Raw genomic sequence first — 14,696 nt, 5'->3', positions numbered from 1 at the left:
TCATATTTGTACATGTCGTATTTGCTGATGTTGCTCTGTTGTTGTTGTTGTTGTTGTGTTTGCTGTTGTTGTTTTTGTCTCTCTGTCTAATCCCCCTCTTGTCCCCACAATTCCCCCCTCTGTCTTCCTTTTTCTCTCTTTCTATCCCCTCCTGCTCCGGCCCGGCTGCACCAAATGATAATATAAATACATTTAATAAAGTCAAAATACAAGTAAGGCAACAAGAGAAGTATCCTACACTTCTCTTTTGTAAAGTAAATCTGAACAGCCGATATGGGCATCTACATCTGCTATATGATTTGCCCGAGAAGCTGGGCAGGACATTATAAAGAAATAAATAAATAAAAATAAAAATAAAAAAAAGAAAACAAATTGTATTAGTAGTTCCATTTCTGATTCTATGGTTACCATCTTACTTGAAATAAATGACAAGCCTCCAATTGAATACGGGGAAATGTGACTGTGTTGAGCGGAATTGCAGACGGTCTTTGCAGAAAATGTGTTTTCAAACACGTGTCGACTGAAATGTATCAGAAAAACAACAAGATGTCGAGTGAAAGCCATGTTTTTTCGGTTCAGGCCCAACTTTTGCAGTCGGGATTATCCGTAAAGGAAAACATCCTCCTCCTCTACAGCACCTAATCCAAAGGTGTCCCCAGCAGCAACAACGTGCACTAGCAACATACCATTGAGGGATCTCGGCGACTTCCTTTTCAGTTCAGTCTCGTATGCAATTCTAGTTGTGCATTCTTCGTCGCTACCCTCTGAAGTCCGTCCGCCATCTCTACATTTTTTTTTCTCCCTGCTCTCTTATCCGTCTCCTGCAGCAGTGGCTGCAGGGTGTTGCACTGAATGCACCAGGGAATTTATTGAAAGTAATTCTCCCACAGCGACCTATTCCATCCACATGCAAATGGGCTGCGATGCTGCAGCAGCAGGTATTATGGATGGCGGCAAGATGGGCTCGCTTGGAGGGAAGCAGCATTTTTCTCCCTGTTGGACACCAATAAGATTGTAAAAGGTATGCAGTTTTGCAGATAGTTTCCAAATGCCACCTGCAAGGCAAAAAGTTTCAACACGCTTGGTTTGTATTGAACCAAAAACTATTTTAAAGGCCTACTGAAACCCACTACTACCGACCATATATCAATGATGAAATCTTAACATTGCAACACATGCCAATACGGCCGGGTTAGATTAGTCAAGTGCAATTTTAAATTTCCCGCAAAATATTCTGCTGAAAACGTCTCGGTATGATGACGTTTGCGCGTGACGTCACGGATTGTAGCGGACATATTGGGACAGCATTGTGGCCAGCTATTAAGTCGTCTGTTTTCATCGCAAAATTCCACCGTATTCTGGACATCTGTGTTGGTGAATCTTTTGCAATTTGTTTAATGAACTATGAAGACAGCAAAGAAGAAAGCTGTAGGTGGGAAGCGGTGTATTAGCGGCCGGCTGCAGCAACACAACCAGGAGGACTTTGAGTTGGATAGCAGACGGGCTACCGTGAGTACGCAGCTTTGGCTTCCGAATATTTGATCACTTGCCCTTACGTGTGTGCCGCTCTGTGCATGTCACGTACGTAACTTTGGTGAAATATATGTGCTGTATGAACTTTACGGAGGTGAACGGTACTTTGGGCTGTGGTATTGACTGTGTTGTGCATGTGTTTGAGTTGTATTGGTGGGTTATATGGACGGGAGGGGGGAGGTGTTTGTTATACGGATTAATTTGTGGCATATTAAATATAAGCCTGGTTGTGTTGTGGCTAATAGAGTATATATATGTCTTGTGTTTATTTACTGTTTTAGTCATTCCCAGCTGAATATCAGGTCCCACCCGCCTCTCACAGCATCTTCCCTATCTGAAACGTTTCCACTGCCCTCTAATCCTTCACTCTCACTTTCCTCATCCACGAATCTTTCATCCTCGCTCAAATTAATGGGGTAATCGTCGCTTTCTCGGTCCGAATCGCTCTCACTGCTGGTGGCCATGATTGTAAACAATGTGCAGATGTGAGGAGCTCCACAACCTGTGACGTCACGCTACTTCCGGTACAGGCAAGGCTTTTTGATCAGCGACCAAAAGTTGCGAACTTTATCGTCGATGTTCTCTACTAAATGTTTTCAGCAAAAATATGGCAATATCGCGAAATGATCAAGTATGACACACAAAATGGACCTGCTATCCCCGTTTAAATAAGAAAATGTCATTTCAGTAGGCCTTTAAGAGTCCCATTTTAAGATTGTTTTCTTTTTTTAGGGAGACATGCAGATAATGGAACCAAAATAAGAGCGCTGACAGGAAATAAAACACAAACAGAGGAAAAACCAAAACATAACCAAACTGTCAGTGACAAGCCTGACACATCCTTAGCCATTAGTTGGCATAGCAAATGTTACAGTGAACCCCGTAAGATCTGCCCGAAACAAAATGAATAAAAAGTAAATAGTGATCGACCTAACTTTGTTTTCCAACCATGGGAAAGACGAAGGCGATGTTGAATTGAGATGCAAATGTTTTTGTCCCGACTTGCCACCCCAGGTCTGACTGTGTTTCCTTGGTTTATGTATTGGTTATATCAGTTCACTGACTGTTTGGCTCCACCATTTTGGGCTCATTGACCTGCCTCTGATTAGTGATCAGGAGACTCACCTGCTTCCGATTGCTAATCAGTAAGCTATTTATGCCAGCTTCGCCTTCCTGTCGGGGCTGGATCGTTGCAAGAGTTACCTACTTGTATGTATTTGTAATAGTTACACTTGTTACGTTGCTTGACTTGCACAGCCTTCCCTGTGCTTCCTGTGCACTCCCCCGTTGCACTATAATTAAATGACTCTTGCCTGCACGTCGTTTTCAGTCTCAGATCGACCGCAGTAATGCGTGAATGTGACAGTTTTGAGTTAAAAGCTCTGTCACAGAACCAATTAAGCTCGTAAATTGAGGTACTACTGACATGCAAAGCAACAGGCGGCACCAAACAACTTCCACTTGATTGAGTCAGCGCTTTTCTTCCTGTTACTCAGTTTTTTTAAATTTGAATCTTGTGGTCAGATATGCCCGAGGTGTTCCCAGTTGAATAATTCATTCCACATGCGATTTTCCTTGGAAAAATCCTAGAAAATGATACACACGCCTATGTCCTAGCTGCTCAGTACATCATGAGCAATACAATTTTCGTTGAATATTAAACTTTTTTTTAAAAACGTAATCAGTTTATGTCTAATGGCGAAAGAAACGACTTCTCCGCAAACCAGTTGCAACATGTTTGTAAAAAGTATACGGTATGCTCCATATGGATATGGATATACTGGCCCCTTACCTAGAGCAGCGACAGGCTTATTTCTGTGCTTATTTTTCTGGCACATAGTTACGGTTGATGGCGTGATCCCAGGATGCAGAGAAGGCTGGCGATGTGCAAACGGAAGGTTCCTTTATTTAGGTACCAAGCAGTGTATCAAAAAACAAAGAGCACCGGCGTGGTACGAGCAGTCAACCATTAGGATTTGTGGTTGTCAAATTACATCTTTGATTATTTTTAGTGATGGTATGTGTGTGTTTGTGTGAGTCTACAGTGTTCTAAGAGTGTGTCCTGTCACTAATTAGCTGCAAACATCTGTCCGAGGCGGCTGCCAGTGGGAGATCATAATGGAATAACCGGAAACCCTTTCACCACAGCGCACGCAAACAAACAAACCAACACAGCAAATACTTTATTTTTTGCTGGTTTTTTTCATCTTACAATGGATTCATCATGTATATTTTTAATTATCGATCCTCTATAACAGTAGGGTCCTTGAGGGTGCATGGGAGTTTGCCCAACCAGTCTACATGTGCTTTGTGGACTTGGAGAAGGCATTCGACCGTGTCCCTCGGGAAGTCCTGTGGGGAGTGCTCAGAGAGTATGGGGTATCGGACTGTCTGATTGTGGCGGTCCACTCCCTGTATGATCAGTGTCAGAGCTTGGTCCGCATTGCCGACAGTAAGTCGGACACGTTTCCAGTGAGGGTTGGACTCCGCCAAGGCTGCCCTTTGTCACCGATTCTGTTCATAACTTTTATGGACAGAATTTCTAGGCGCAGTCAGGGCGTTGAGGGGATCTGGTTTGGTGGCTGCAGGATTAGGTCTCTGCTTTTTGCAGATGATGTGGTCCTGATGGCCTCATCTGGCCAGGATCTTCAGTTCTCACTGGATCGGTTCGCAGCTGAGTGTGAAGCGACTGGGATGAGAATCAGCACCTCCAAGTCCGAGTCCATGGTTCTCGCCCGGAAAAGGGTGGAGTGCCATCTTCGGGTTGCGGAGGAGACCCTGCCCCAAGTGGAGGAGTTCAAGTACCTCGGAGTCTTGTTCATGAATGAGGGAAGAGTGGATCGTGAGATCGACAGGCGGATCGGTGCGGCGTTTTCAGTAATGCGGACGCTGTATCGATCCGTTGTGGTGAAGAAGGAGTTGAGCCGGAAGGCAAAGCACTCAATTTACCGGTCGATCTACGTTCCCACCCTCACCCATGGTCATGAGCTTTGGGTTATGACGGAAAGGACAAGATCACGGGTACAAGCGGCCGAAATGAGTTTCCTCCGCCGGGTGGCGGGGCTCTCCCTTAGAGATAGGGTGAGAAGCTCTGCCATCCGGGAGGGGCTCAAAGTAAAGCCGCTGCTCCTCCACATCGAGAGGAGCCAGATGAGTTGGCTCGGGCATCTGGTCAGGATGCCACCCGAACGCCTCCCTAGGGAGGTGTTTAGGGCACGTCCGACCGGTAGGAGGCCACAGGGAAGACCCAGGACACGTTGGGAAGACTATGTCTCCCGGCTGGCCTGGGAACGCCTCAGGATCCCCCGGGAAGAGCTGGACGAAGTAGCTGGGGAGAGAGAAGTCTGGGCTTCCCTGCTTAGGCTGCTGCCCCCGTGACCCGACCTCGGATAAGCGGAAGAAGATGGATGGATGGATGGATGGATGGATGTAACAGTATACATATATTCACTCCAAAGTTTGTTAGTTTTACAAATTATATTACATATTCATGCAGTTTTGTATTCAGGGTATAATGTGTCAACTTCTACTCCTTTATTAATGTATTTTATTCATTATCACTGATTAGGCTACTTGCAAGCTCCTGAATTTAAAGGGGAAGTGCATTCTTTAAAAATGTTGCCTATCGTTCACAATTATTATGAAATACATGACAACGGATTATTTATTTTTTAAATGCATGCTAACTTGTAAATAAAAGTCTGCTAAGGAGATCCTCTATTCCTCCCATGACCACCACCCCTGAAAAAAAACAATACAAAAAGTGCCAGCAATACTACAACAATAGTTTTGTGACTTGACTATTTACAAATTATTAGTAATGTTGTCATTATAAGCGCTAACACACACAAACTATTTCCCGCGGCGCCGTGATCGCAAGCTTGTGTGGTTATGTTGACATAATCGACTGGTGAGCCGCTTACTCGCCTCAGTGCTTGGGAAAGTGAATTTTAGATCAGAAGCCATGCCTCTCACCTTGATAGTTGAGGGATGAGGATGTAATCTGACAATTTGGTACAGTTTGACAGGCCATTCAGACCCAGGAACGGCGAGAATGAGACAAAAAGATGCTTGGTTCCACCCTCCCTTTTCTTCGTGAGGATTATGAGTCATCCTTCATTTAAATGGGAATATAGCAAGACTCTGTCTGTTGGCATCCTAATGACAGCAGACATTGTACGATATGTGATGTTCATTATGTTTCTTGGCTCTCATGATGTCTGCAGTGAGTAAAAATCAGTGTTGTTGTTGAAAAAAAGCAAACATTGTGATGCGTTTTTGAAATTAATGCTTAAAATGAGCAAAATACGTAAATATTAGATGTTATTATAAATGTGCCTGTGACTACATTACATACAGCATGTATATAAAACCTGAGTGGAGGTGTTTGGATGTTTTTTTAAGGGCTTTTATGGGCAGAACAGAGGTACTCCCATAGGCTCCATCGTGAGACTTTTGATCACATTTATATACTATTTAGAATGCATAAAAAAAAAGAAAAATGTGTGTGTTCTTGTTCTGCATAAGGAATGTGAATGATAGACAAAATTCCCCCCAAAAAATGCAGTTTCTTTTTAATGTTATATATTCCTATAAGACAGGTATATACATACAGTATATCATTTAGGTGACCTCATCATACTTTCATTTTTCTGTAATGAAAAATTAAAAGTAACGTTTAAGTGTAAGAACTTGTTAAAACACAAGTACTGAACAAACTATCAGTATATTATTGCTGAGACATGGAAAATGTATAATATTAAATACACCCTGCTGTCTCCTAGTCCGTAGAAATATATATGGCCCACGGGATGATATTTGATTAGTATTAGAACCGACCCGCAGGCCACAGCCTCCTGCTGCTGTTTTGCACGCACCACTACTCCATCAGTGTTGGTGCTCGAAATTTTCAAAAGTCAAGTCATAAAAATGGGGTCCCGCAGTATATTTTTGGGGTCCCACTTTTTTGTAACTGTTTTGGAAACAAATGATAAATGTATGCGTCATCCCGTTATATCTCACATTCTATATTGTGTTTTGGAAAAAGGTTGTCGTAAACGTTACTTAATTCATAAAAAAAAAGTATACAAAAGAAAACAAATTGTTATGCATGTTCAACCCTTGTGTGGTGTTCGGGTCTGTGGGACCCGTTTTCATTTTTTATTCAAAGAAATATGATACAATTAATTAATTTTTAAAACTGAGACTCACTGACTTTTGCTCATTTTCTGTGAAGAACATATATCAGAATACATATTTAATGACCACACACCATACACCCCCCCTACACATTTCTATTACATAGAAGATGTCCGGGTCCGCTGGACCGGGGGCTAATAGAAGTGTGGAAATTGATGTTCTGTGTACCACACGCACACACACACACACACACACACACACACACACACACACACACACACACACACACACACACACACACACACACACACACACACACACACACACACAGGTAACCCCTGAGGTGTCATCATTGACTATTTGACAATTTATTGTAAATGTGTTAACTTACAGGTTGAGTTGATTACTCTCTCTTCTGCCATTTTTACTACCCAACCTTGCTTCATATTTTTGTCAGACTGCATCAATATGTAAACTTACAAGGGGGTAGTAATATAAATGTGTTAACTTACAGGTTGATCTTGATTCCTCACTTTTCTGTCTGCCATTTGTACTGCCCACCCTGCTTTATAATTTTGGCAGACGGCACCAATTTGCAAACTTACCAAATCAGTAATTAAATGGCTTGTGAATGACCTAATACCCCGACATGGTTTCCCCAAAAAGATTACGTCAAACAACGGCCTCCCCTCCTCTCCTCTCCGAATGTTTCCGAACCGCATCTCTCCAAACCGAACCTCTCCGAACCGCATCTCTCCGAACCGAACCGAACCTATTCCATGTATGGGGTTTGAACTCACTACCCCTGTATCAGGAGCCCACAGTGTTGACCATTGAGCTATCCTGGGTCCCATTACAGTTAGGTTTTTGCTCATATACGAATGTCATCAGTAAACTATGATTGAGGCAAAACAAAAAAACAACGTCTTCCAAGTTATGGATTTGAACCCAGTACTGGGTTAGAGGCAGCAGTCTTAACCATTGAGCTATACTGGGTCTTGCTGAGGCATGATTTTGACAGTAATTTGTTCAACCTCTATCATACTTTACTGAGTAGGAGTCATCGATTACATGTGTGTATTGAACACAATCTTATCTTCACAAAACCCAGGATAGACCAGGTGTTAGCACTGCTGACTCGGAATGAAAGGTACTATATTCGAACCCCACTCTGGTTGATGGCATTTTGTTGTACCTCATCATACTTTAGAGAGCCAGGGGTCGTAGATAACATTTGTGTATGGATATAAATCTACTCTTCAAAAGACCAAGAATAGCCCAGTGGTTAAGACTGCTGACTTGGAAGGTATTTGGTTCAAACCCCACTCAGGTTGTTGGTATTTTGTTCTACCACATCATACTTTACTGCCGGTAGTTTTTTCTATATTTTCATTGTAATACTTTCAGAATGTGTTTTGTTCTATTTTTGGCCAAAGTAAGACAAAGAAAACAATCTGAAGTTGTCTATATTTTTTTAATTTTAATGCCATAATTTTAATAGTCCGGCCCGCGTGTGCACAGATTTTCCTCCATGCGGCCTTTGAGCTAAAATGAGTTTGACACTTTTCGGACATGTTGGATTGTGAATAAATGAAGGTGAAAACGTTTGTTAGGCATGCTAGGAAAATGATAAACGTTTTTAATTACCATGGTCACACTCCTCAGTGCAATTATCTTTCGTGTTGGTCATGTAATTTTGCACAGAGACATTTGCATTTTACACGGTAAGGAGGCAGACACTATAAAGTACAATGTAAGGTAAAGATCTCACCTTTAATTGTGAGTTATCGTTCTGCATACGGCCTTCTTCTTTAGCCTCCATGTTTTGCGTTGACAGAATGCTTTATGTGCGGCCATCAGCGTTACGATGATGAAGTTTTATGGAGACACCGCGGAAGATTAAAGCACTATTAGCCACACTCCGTCACCCTCTCCAGCTGTTGCCTTTTGTTTATGGCCCAAAAGTGTTTTATGATACACGGGCGCTATAGAAAACTAGGCAATTATAGCTAATGATATACGCAGTGTTGTTGTTTTTTTTTTTTTTTAATAGACCGCAGGCGGAAATGGAGAGACCGAGGCGAAGGGAGTGGGTACAGTTATAGGGCAAGGTGTGTTAATTACAATAAGACAGTGTTTTTCAACCTTTTTTGAAAATTTGGCGGCACACCACCAGCAGAAATCATTAAAAAGCGAAACTCAGTTGACAGTAAAAAGTCGTTATCGCAATTGTTGGATATGACTTTAAACCATAACCAAGCATGCATCAATATAGCTCTTGTCTCAAAGTAGGTGTACTCTCACAACCTGTCACATCACGCCGTGACTTATTTTGAGTGTTTTGCTGCTTTCCTGTGTGTAGTGTTTTAGTTCTTGTCTTGCGCTCCTTTTTTGGTGGTTTTTTCTCTTTTTTTGGTATTTTCCTGTAGCAGTTTCATGTCTTCCTTTGAGCGACATTTTCCCGCATCTACTTTGTTTTAGCAATCAAGAATATTTCAGTTGTTTTCATCCTTCTTGGTGGGGACATTGTTGATTGTCATGTCATGTTCCGATGTACATTGTGGACGTCGTCTTTGCTCCACAGTAAGTCTTTGCTGTCGTCCAGCATTCTGTTTTTGTTTACTTTGTAGCCAGTTCAGTTTTAGTTTCGTTCTGCATAGCCTTCCCTAAGCTTCAATGCCTTTTTTAAGGTCACTCACCTTTTGTTTATTTTTAGTTTAAGCATTAGATACCTTTTTACCTGCACACTGCCTCCCGCTGTTCCCGACATCTACAAAGCAATTAGCTACCGGCTGATACCTACTGATATGGAAGAGTATTACACGGTTACTTTGCCGAGCTCTAGACAGCACCGACACTCAACAACAACACATAATTTGCAGACTATAATTACTGGTTTGCAAAAAATATTTTTAACCCAAATAGGTGAAATTACATAATCTCCCACGGCACACCAGACTGTATCTCACGGCTCACTAGTGGTTGAAAAACACTGCAATAAGAGAGCGATATTTAAAAGTAAGAAATACAATGGCAGAAGAAGTGCGTTGCTTTGTTTCGGTGAGACAGTGACAGGAAGAAAAGCTCCGACTCGCTCTGGGAGAATTTGCTTGGCGCGACCTGGTGATCTAAACATGAAAAACTCTGGGCAGAGTTGAAATTGCAGCATCAGATATCCATTAAGTCAGGATCTTAATCAAATTAGTAAACATTTGTTGAAGTTAGTTAATTAACACTTAAGTTACATTATTAAACTTTATGTGTTTTTTTTTCTTCTTGGAGATCTTTAATCACCCAAGTGCAGGACTAAAAGACTAAATAACTTCTTTGTCCCACACGCCACCAGACTGTACAACTGAAATAAACTGCAATAAAAAACAGTGCAATAACAGTGCAATACAATTTCATAACATGGTCACAACTGTATAGTTTCTCTTGTTATATTCTTATTTTTACTGTTATATTTGTATTCTTATTGTTGCTTTTTTATTTTTGTTCTTATTGTAATATTTTCTATTTTATTTCCATTTATACCCCCATCATTTACTTTTTACTTTTTAAATTTGATCTCAATTCTGTACACTGCTGCTGGAATTTTAGTTTTCCTGAGGGAACTCTCTTGAAGGAATCAATAAAGTACTATCTATCCATCTATGTCATGATCCGTGGCCCGGATCATGTTTTGGTATTCTCGGTTAGTTTTGGAATCCCTCAGTTCCTGTTTTGTGCACCCTTGAGTTTGTTTTAGTTACCATGGTTGCTTATTATTTTCACCTGCCTCTGATTGGTGTTCGGGACGCTCACCTGTTCCCCGAGAAATAATCAGAGGCATTATTTAAGCCTGCCTTTGCCGGTCAGTCGGCCTGGCTTCTTTGTTTGCTTATGCTACAGTTACAGTACGTGAGTATTCCTTGTATTTTTGCCTATGCTAAGTGTTAGCGTTTGCTTCGAGTGCGATCGGCACATTTTTCCTCTGGCTTGTTTTCAGTTTTTGGTACTTGTTTGACTTTTTGAGAATAAATTATGTTCCTACCTGCACGTCCTGTCCGGAGTGGTCCGTTTGCATCCCGGGGGAACGAACCGCGCAGCAAGCGGTGACCCCCCGCACGTAACAATCCATCTATCTATCTTGTAATTGTATTTAATTGTGGACCCCAGGAAGACTAGTGGGTTGTTGAGGCAACCAGTTAATGGGGATCCTGAATACAAATCAAAATCAAATCTATCTATCTATCTATTAGAAATGCCTTTGATAAAACAAGCAGAGTTACATTTTGACCTGAATATTATGTATATTTTTTACTGTTTTATTGGAAAAAAATAAAATAAAAGACAAAAATATATATATTAATCAAGCCCTTTTGTTTTCTTGCACTTCAGAGTCTTATTTGCCAGTATGCATTCGTATCAGTTTTTTCTAGGTGTGTTGCCGTAGTCAGGGAGTAGTCTTTGTCATTAAGTTGAATGACCCAGTCTTGTACTTTGTCGAGTCCTACAAAATGTTTATACTGTAAGTATTGTACTTTTTTACACACCAGGTGCCTCATGTATCAAGACCAGCTCAGTGGCCTTGTGATTAGAGTGTCCGCCCTGATCTGGAAGGTTGTGAGTTCAAACCCCGGCCGAGTCATACCAAAGACTACAAAAAATGGGACCCATTGCCTACCTGCTTGGCACTCAGCATCAAGGGTTGGAATTGGGGGGTTAAATCACCAAATGGTTACTGAGCGTGGCACACGCTGCTGCTCACTACTCCCCTCACATCCCAGGGGGTGAATTTAGGTCAAATGCAGAAGACACATTTCACCACACCCAGTGTGTGTGACAATCATTGGAACTTTCACTTTAACTTTAAGCTTGCGTACTCACAAACACCTTCCATACGCCAAACATACTTCACCAAACACCGTAGTAAGTAGGATACAATAGCTAACTGCTAATAGCGAGCTAGCGCTCCTGAATGTAAACAAATGCCATTGCTGGATCTATGCAAACGTCGACCACAGTGATACCAAGTACAAGAGCCGTGTCGTCAATACTATAATGATTACATCAATATGTTTGTCTCTTATATTGTTCATAAAGTCAGAAAATACATCTCTGGATGATTCACCAATGTTTAACCTTTAACAACTTGGTATTATCATTTGTAGTATCACACAAAACTTATGTAAAGCATCCAAACAACGGAAGAATAAGTGCTTATTACATTTTAACAGAAGTGTAGATTGTCATGTCTGTGTGATCATGTTTTGCTTTAGTCATGTTCGGTTTTGTTTTTGGACTCTTTGTGCACTTTTGTTTGTTTTGTCACTATAGCAACCCATTAGTTTTCACCTGTCATGTCACGCACCTGTTTCACGTTTTGAGTCCCGCACCTGTTTTCACTGATCATGTCACTGCTATTTAAGCCTGTCTGTTTCTGTTGTTCGTCCTGGTGACATTATCTATCCATCCATGCTATTTCTACCCATGATATTCCTGTTTACCATAGTTCTTGCTTCATGCCACGCCACAGTAAGTGTTTTTGTTTCGTGTTCATAGTTAATTGCCTTTGTGCTAGTCTTTTGGTTTCATTAGTCAAGTTTTTTCTCCGCCATTGTGCGCGCCTTTTGTTTGCTTCCTTTTTTTTGTAGTTTGTTAGTGTTTTAATAAATCATGTACTTACATTCACGCCTTGCCCGCGCCAACTTTCCTTTGCATTCCGGGAAAACAAAATCCAAGGTCCACGTATCGGACATAGATAAAACATGTTCAAAGAGAAATGAAGCAGATATTAACAGTAAATGAACAAATAGACTATAAATCATTTTTCTACCGCTTGTCCCCTCATAATTTTGACAAAATAATAGAATGATAAATGACACAATATGTTACTGCATACGTCAGGAGCCAATTTAGGAGCCTGGTGTGTGTGAGTGACAGGGATCATTTGTTGGGTTTCACCTGTTAGTTTGGCAAGTATACATCTTTTAGACCAGGGGTCACCAACGCGGTGCCCGCGGGCACCAGGTAGCCCGTAAGGACCAGATGAGTAGCCCGCTGGCCTGTTCTAAAAATAGCTCAAAGAGCAGCACTTACCAGTGAGCTGCCTCTATTTTTTAAATTTTATTTATTTAATAGCAAGCTGGTCTCGCTTTGCCCGACATTTTTAATTCTAAGAGAGACAAAACTCAAATAGAATTTGAAAATCCAAGAAATTATTTTAAAGACTTGGTCTTCACTTGTTTAAATAAATTCATTAATTTTTTTACTTTGCTTCTTATAACTTTCAGAAAGACAATTTTAGAGAAAAAATACAACCTTAAAAATGATTTTAGGATTTTTAAACACATATACCTTTTAAATTCCTTCCTCTTCTTTCCTGACAATTTAAATCAATGTTCAAGTATTTTTTTTTTTATTGTAAAGTATAATAAATACATTTTGATTTGATTCTTCATTTTAGCTTCTGTTTTTTCGACGAATAATATTTGTGAAATATTTCTTCAAACTTATTATGATTAAAATTCAAAAAAAATATTCTGGCAAATCTAGAAAATCCGTAGAATCAAATTTAAATCTTATTTCAAAGTCTTTTGAATTTCTTTTAAAATTTTTGTTCTGGAAAATCTAGAAGAAATAATGATTTGTCTTTGTTAGAAATATAGCTTGGTCCAATTTGTTATATATTCTAACAAAGTGCAGATTGGATTTTAACCTATTTAAAACATGTCATCAAAATTCAAAAATTAATCTTCATCAGGAAAAATTACTAATGATGTTCCATAAATTCTTTTTTTAATTTTTTCAAAAAGACTCGAATTAGCTAGTTTTTCTCTTCTTTTTTTCGGTAGAATTTAGAATTTTAAAGAGTCGAAATTGAAGATAAACTATGTTTCAAAATTTAATTGTCATTTGTTTTGTGTTTTCTCCTCTTTTAAACCGTTCAATTAAGTGTAAATATCATTAATTATTAATAATAACAGAGTTAAAGGTAAATTGAGCAAATTGGCTAATTCTGGCAATTTATTTAAGTGTGTATCAAACTGGTAGCCCTTCGCATTAATCACTACCCAAGAAGTAGCTCTTGCTTTCAAAAAGGTTGGTGACCCCTGTTTTAGACTATCCTACTGTTTGCTATGGAGAAAAACAAGCCTTATGGTAGGGTCCATACATTAACCATTGTCGGAATGTATGCAAAGTGAGTGTCAAATGTTCCAGAATTTCTTTTCACACATTCGGCGCCCTGCCTCAGTCAAGTCTCTGGTTCTACCTGGGAAGACAGGAAAATTACCAGGTCAACTTTGTCCACTTCATTCCATTTTTGTATTATTTACACCGAAAATAATTTTGTGGGGAAAAAGACAGAATTTTTCCCTGTTGTTACTCTAAGCATCTGTGCTATTTTCATTGTTTACCTTGTTTTAGCACAGTGGCTAATGAGTAAATCACACTTATATACATCACAATGTTTATACACCAAGTATATTTCCAGAAAAATACTATATGTGATTATTCTTGTGCCAGTCAGTGACACATAAATGTGTGGTTTTTACGCTACATGTAATGTTTTGTTGTGTTGCAGGTGGTGGAGACCAACTTGGTGGCTTTTGACTGCCACTGGATCCTCATCAACGAGGTGAGTTCTGTTGAAATATTTTGTCAATTCATTAGGAGGGATGGATTGTCACTGATGCTTTATTTTAAAATGTGGTGGTTTTGTAGACGTTATTATTTTGGCCATTGATCTTGATCATGGAAATTCTTGGATAATGAGCCAAATATTTACAGTATATGCTAATTTGCCAGAAATGTCGAGACTTTTTTTTTTTAGGAATAACAACAACAAAAAAAAAGGATAATAATAATGTAAAACATATGAATGTATCTACTAGGATTGTATGTATAATGTTGCAAAAAAAGTACCATGGTACTAATGAATCAAAAACGGTACAATAATGCCTCTAAAAAATACCAGTACTTTTTTATTTTTTTACAGGTATATGCATCCAAGTAGATTAATAATCCATCCATTTGCTACT

General features: G+C 39.9%; 1 protein-coding gene across 2 annotated transcripts in view; it reads left to right on the top strand.

Moving 5' to 3' along the window:
• grid2 (glutamate receptor, ionotropic, delta 2) overlaps positions 1-14,696 on the top strand; it is a 1,088,972-nt gene that overhangs the window by 585,727 nt on the left and 488,549 nt on the right. For both annotated transcript variants that reach the window (XM_062025903.1, XM_062025902.1), the window contains one exon: positions 14,240-14,293. In XM_062025903.1, coding sequence (XP_061881887.1) covers positions 14,240-14,293 — 54 coding nt within the window. The remainder of the gene's footprint in view (positions 1-14,239; positions 14,294-14,696) is intronic.

Source organism: Entelurus aequoreus, linkage group LG17 (assembly GCF_033978785.1).
Source record: "Entelurus aequoreus isolate RoL-2023_Sb linkage group LG17, RoL_Eaeq_v1.1, whole genome shotgun sequence".
Lineage (NCBI taxonomy): Eukaryota > Metazoa > Chordata > Actinopteri > Syngnathiformes > Syngnathidae > Entelurus > Entelurus aequoreus.
The sequence above is the reverse complement of the archived record's forward strand: the minus strand, read 5'-3'. Positions and strand labels throughout refer to the sequence as shown.